Here is a 6,000-nt window from a genome sequence, read left to right as displayed (position 1 = left end):
ATGCAAATCTGAAAATCGTCTTCGCATTCCGTTGACACGGTAATAAAGGGGCTGCAATCTCCGAGCCATATAAAGTGTTTGAAATATTTAACTCATTATGACATTGATTCATGTGCAACTTTATCATGTTCGAAAAGAAAAGTTTTAAAGAAAAACAATAGATAGATATATTTTAGGAATCGCATTTTTGAGGAAACCTTTATAAACGAAAGGAAGAAAGAATGTAAAAGTTAACAATAATCAAACAACAGTGGTGTATCAAAACGCTAAATGTTTCCTGGAAAATGAACTTGCATTTTTAAAATTCAGATGGTTCTGAACCCACTTGACAGAATTCTTTTCAAATTTAAAAAAAAGTTGTATCTTATCAAGCTAATCTCAATTCCACAATGGAAAGCTTACGAGGTTACCGAGCCTTTTATTGAGCGTGTTTTTAACAGGTTTTACCATTGTTAGGGAAATTTATTTTTCTCCACATATTCACCGGTATTCCATAAACATCCATGGAATAACCAGCTCTTATTTTAAAATTAAATAAACATTAGAATAGAGTTACTTCTAAACGAAATAGGTGCACCTACCCGAATCTAGAAAAAACTTTTTTGAGGGAGATCCAGGCCATCGACAGTGATAAGAGAGAAACAAATGTTGTTATTTAGAAAACTGTCTTAAGCTGTTAGTAAAATTCGACCAAGCAGATTTAAGATCTCCTAATTTATGCAGGTTTCTTTCGATTACTAATAACAAAGAGCAACGTCAATTATCACGTTTCAGTACGACACACATGTTAGAGTCTGCGATTTTCAGTTTGAAAGAATCAGCGAGATAGTATGGACAAATATTTTTGCGATCTAAGGCTGATGGTAGCCGCGAATGACACAGGAAAGGGTTGTTTTTTAAGGCTTTATTGAAATTGCTTTCATCGTTTACAAAGTGCAAATGACAACAACACAGTTCAAATTTTATACGCTTTTTTCCTTCCTTAATTAAACGAACGAAAGAAACCCAGAAAGCATGTTTGTCAGTTGATATAATTATAAAAATCGAGAATACGCAAAGCGTTTGTTTTCGTGTTTCAACAACGGATGGTTTTGAATTACGAATTAAATCTTAACGGTTTTTTTTCTTTGATAATGTGAAGGAAACTAGCCAAAAACCCTGTGCCATTCATGACAGCTTCCTCGTTTAAAAAGAGCTATTGCTTACCTGACTAATTCTTACCTTTTGCAGACCATCAGAGATAATTTTCTCCGCTGTTTTAATCGGTTTGCAAAGCTGAAATATTCAATTTTCACTCTCCCTGGTAACTCGCAATAATCCAACCATTGCGATTGCAAGAAAATTAAAAATTGCCAGTGCTGTTTGATTGACAGCAATATCGGGGGAAACCAATTAAGTTTGACGCTTTTCGTTAAACTAATCGTTTCGATTCTTTATGGATGGTCGTATGTTATTATCGCTAACTTGCCAAACGGAAAAAATTTGTTAATGTCTTAGTTTTGTTACGAATTCAGTTTTACAGGAATTACTTCAGTACATTTATAAGCGAAGAAACTTAGTTATTACCGGAGCTACAATTCAACTCCATTGTCAAGTGAAGAATCAAACCTGGTGTTTTTTTTGTAGCTATTACCGCTGGATGTGAGGCAGAACAGCATTATTAAACTTCGAAACATATTGACATTTAAGACAGAAAGCGTGCCGATATATTTATATTTCAAAATTAGAGAGTAACGAAAATGAAAGAAAGACAGATAAACAAAACAAAACAAAACAAAAAACTAGCGAACGAGGAATTTTAAACTCTTAACAACTCATGCGAAAACCACTGATAAATCGTTACACCGCGTTAAAATTATGTTCCTTTCTCGAGACGGTGCGAGCCGTCATGTTGCCAGACTAACTGGGGGCATTCGTTTGGTTTTATTATCAGGTGTCACTGAAAAACCAGTCACTCAGGAGAGATTAATGAATTTTGTCAGTTGCCACGGTACGTCCATCTTTAAAAGTTTGCCGAGGAAGATGTTTCAGTTTCTAAACATTTTTCTAAAGCCCTTTTGGAAATCGGTATGTTAAGCTTGAATCAGTCGACATAAATTTGCTGCAGCGTTTCTCTAAATAGAGATCTCTACGGGAGACACTTTCAATGAAGTTATCACACGAGGAACTGTTTGGTCACCTAACTTCAAAAGCAATAAACGCATCGAAATTTCGACACATATCTAATAACGTAAACTTTGTCAGGGATTTATGTTTGGCAAATCATTTACTAATTTCTATACAGATTTAATATTAGAAGTATTAAACTGTCTGAAAAACCAACGAATTCACTTTATGCAGTAGCAAAAGGCACGCGCACGATACTGGGACTGGCTCGGAATCATTATACGGTCCGCAGAGATTGAATATTTTATCAGGCAAATGTGTGGTCGTCAGCGGGGCACTCAGCCGTTCCTTCAAGCGAATTGAAAACAAAAAAGATGCAAATGCCTCTCAGAGACGGCCAGTTCCAAAATGGGCTTGTTCGTACCACAAAGTTTAATAGTAGTCTGGCGTTGCTCGAACCCGCAAAGATACTACTGATGCCGGGAGGATGTCACGGCGATTCCCATTTTAAACCTAGAAGTGTAATGATCTTAAACTAGGGTAAGACGAACAACTTCTGACTTACGATAAAACTTAGAAGAAATTTGCTTGTTGGTTCGAGCAACGCCACACACAGGCGACCCAACTGAGCGACTTTTTCTTTTATAAGATCAACTCGCCTAAGGCTCGATTCTTTGTAATATTTGCTGTTGTCTGTCAGCGTCTCAACCGGATCGTAAGCGATTCTCGCGAATTTTCTCCTCTAGTGATACCCCTAATACTTCTCTTTAGCCTCTTTAGACCATATTTCTTCGGCTCTAACGCACGCACATTTTGCTTTCTCGCTCTTGAAGTCAGTGGAAGTTACGTAATGGTCCTATAGGCCTTTTCATGATATCAAACATTGTATGTGAGGAAGATTATGAACATGCGCAAATGCTTGCTGAAACTACTAAGGAATTAAAGACCAAAACGTTTCTAATAATTTTCCTTCAATTTCTATCCTGATGAAGTTGTCAGTCCTTAGCCTTTTTTAACTTTTCACATTAAATATCATCTACATCTTTCACGAATGGTGAAAGCTCTAATATTCCGCAATGATTAGACAATGCAACTCCATGAACGAAGAAATCGCCGGTTGGCCCAAAAATTGTCACCATTTTCCCGATATGTTTTCCGCATACATTTTACAAAGTACTGATTTTGTTTCATTTGATTAAATGTTATCAGTTAAATTTTTTTTGTCTCCCCTCTGCTAAACAAGTCCAAGCCGTGATCATGACGTGGCCACTCCGCAAACAGTAAAATACCCGACAAAATCCTGTTGTTTTTGTTATCAACTCTATATCAAGAATTTACTTTCAAACCACCTGTACATGAACAGAAATATCAATTGCGGGTTCAAAAAACTTGTGAGGTCGGGCAAAACAGGCGTAAATTGCTCCTAACACTTTTGCCAAGGAAGTGAAAGATTGTTTGGAGTAATCGGAGAGTTCGCCAAACTGTTAGGGTTCGAAAAGTTGGGATTTTTGACTTGGAATACATTTTTGTTTCTTCAGTGATATATCGATACAAGCAAACTGTTTTGGCAAAGCATCATCACGGCATTTAGTGCTTTATGTTTGATAATACAATTAGGAAGGAAGTTTGAGTTGTTATCGGCGCCTGAGGACAAACATTGTTTTTGGTAAATAAACATTTATCACTACGTGATCAGCGTTTCCGCGTTTGAAATTTGCATTTGCATGTGACTTTTGTAGCTAAAAACACGATTTCAAATCCCCCACTCTTTCAATATTTTCAACACGTTTTGTTCCTATGACCAGAGAGAAGAACTGGGATAGGACGCTTTTTCCGAGTTCTAAAACTCAAATTAATTAGCGTCCTAAGGTTAATAACGGAACAGGTAGAACTTAAGTTGTGTTGACGTGGCGCTTAACTGAACGCAAGCCAGAACCAGCCGCTGTGAGTTTCGCGAGACTAAAATGTTTTATGAAGCCGAGACGATTGTTCTGATTGCTCTGTAATGATACCAGCTTCATATAATTACAAGTAGTAGTTGTTAATAGGCGAATAATAGTTTGTCGAGTACTGACTTCGTGCTCGCGATATGTGAAGTCAGAGCGAAAGTTTGTGTTTTTTGTAAGCTAAAGAAAGAAATGTCAACTCTGTTTGCGTATAAACTATACTGTGCTTTATACAATCGCTGAAAATAGAATGCAAATCTAAAGAAAAGATAAACAACCGCTGTAAATCTTGTCGCAACACGATCTTAAAAAGGCTTAAAATGATAGCGAAGAAGGCAAAACCCATACTCGAGTTACTCAGTCCGGTATATATGTGAAGAAGACGACACTAACAAATCAGTCCTGACACTATGAACTCCGTTGTAGTTGGCCTTTTCGTGTTTACCCTTGGTTCCCTCGCTGTGAAAATTCCAGCCGAAGCTGACAAGCGTGAAGGGCCTGCTCGGAACCCAGAATCGCTTGAGAAGAGAAGCTCGAAACTCTCAAACGCTTTCCAAGAATCTTCGCTTATCACCAGAAGAACTTTTGGGAGACACAACTCGGGTTTGTAATTTTTTACGGTTGAAATTTATGAAGCAATTGCGCCATGATTAAAAAGCTTTGCACTTTATACTGGCAGGCTATAACTTCGGCTGTAAGTATTCTTACGCAGACCGCGCCACTGTGCAGATCCGCGAATCAAGTCTTACTAATGTGACACGTATTATCTGCTGCTATATACAGGTCGATGGCGAAAGATGAATTTCTCTCCAGTTTGTTTTGGTGCGAGGAATCAACAGTTTGGCAGGTTCTTCGCTCACTCCGTCTCTGGCGGAAAGCTCGCTGCAGTAAAATTGGTTCACTTGTACGGTTACGTGACGTGCGACACACGACGCAATTCCTACTGGTCCTACTGGGGATGTCAAGGTGTTTCCTTCTATTCCGCTGAAAAGATTAATGTTGTCATAACAACCACGACCAATCATGTTCTTTTGCCGCCAAGCCAGTTCATTGTTCACCAAGGTGCTAAGTGGTCCAAAATTCCCGGATACACCTCGGTCTCTCCAGAGCTTGTGTTGTCGTTTTTAAACCCTTATTCGGTCCAGTCAGGCCAAGAACTCCGCCTGTGGTATGGCGAAGATTTGATGAATGCTTACGAGGGAGACAATGGGGGAACAGCCTGCGTCGACATTTACGCTCTCTATGTCTGAGACATCCTGGCATGCGCGTGTTTAGATCCTGACAGATTTTGTAACTTCGTTAAGGGTTTTTATTATGCTTGCTTTTTACCCGTAAGTTAACTGTAATCTTAGCTAACAGTTTTCAGGATTTTTGCTATGCCTAGTTGGAGCGGATAGAAAAAAGTCGTAATTTCACTGGTTTTTGACTTATTTGTATCGTGATCGTGATGGTTTTCGGATTTAAGACGCTTAACAATGTAATAATTAAACTCGCTATGGATTGTATGGCAATTATCTAGACCATAAGGGACACAAAAGATAAGATTTGTTTTTCATTTGTACAAGTTCAAATAAACTGAGGGTATAAAAGGAAAGACTTGTTTTGTCTCATCGTGGTTTGCATCGCGCTCGCGCTATTTTTCATGCTTTTGTTCAAACGTGGAAGCATGGGCAATTTAGCTGCTTCCGTTATAGCGGGATTCCGGAAAATGATCAACAATTAAGACTTCCCTTTCCATATTAGTACATAGCCCAGCAGCCGGAAAGGTGACGAGAATTAAAAAAGTCATCATGCCGTGTTCCAAAGTCCTAAAAAGTAAACATAATTTCATGAAAATACAATTTTTAGCAAAAGGAAGAACATTGAGATAAAACCCTGTCAAAATATAGCTGCTATGGAAAAGTCAAGTCCGTATCTCATGACATGTCATACCAAATTTTTCCCGGAT

General features: G+C 38.2%; 1 protein-coding gene across 1 annotated transcript; it reads left to right on the top strand.

Moving 5' to 3' along the window:
• The first annotated feature begins 4,356 nt into the window (after positions 1-4,356).
• On the top strand, positions 4,357-5,735 carry LOC145499942 (uncharacterized). The gene is made up of 2 exons (XM_081479457.1): positions 4,357-4,655; positions 4,836-5,735. Exons 1-2 carry the CDS (start codon positions 4,463-4,465, stop codon positions 5,300-5,302), a joined length of 660 nt encoding a protein of 219 aa, XP_081335583.1. The 5' UTR covers positions 4,357-4,462; the 3' UTR covers positions 5,303-5,735.
• Positions 5,736-6,000: the final 265 nt, after the last annotated feature.

This window comes from Orbicella franksi, chromosome 10, assembly GCF_964199315.1.
Source record: "Orbicella franksi chromosome 10, jaOrbFran1.1, whole genome shotgun sequence".
Taxonomy (NCBI): Eukaryota; Metazoa; Cnidaria; class Anthozoa; order Scleractinia; family Merulinidae; genus Orbicella; species Orbicella franksi.
This window is presented reverse-complemented; position numbering and strand designations above follow the sequence as displayed.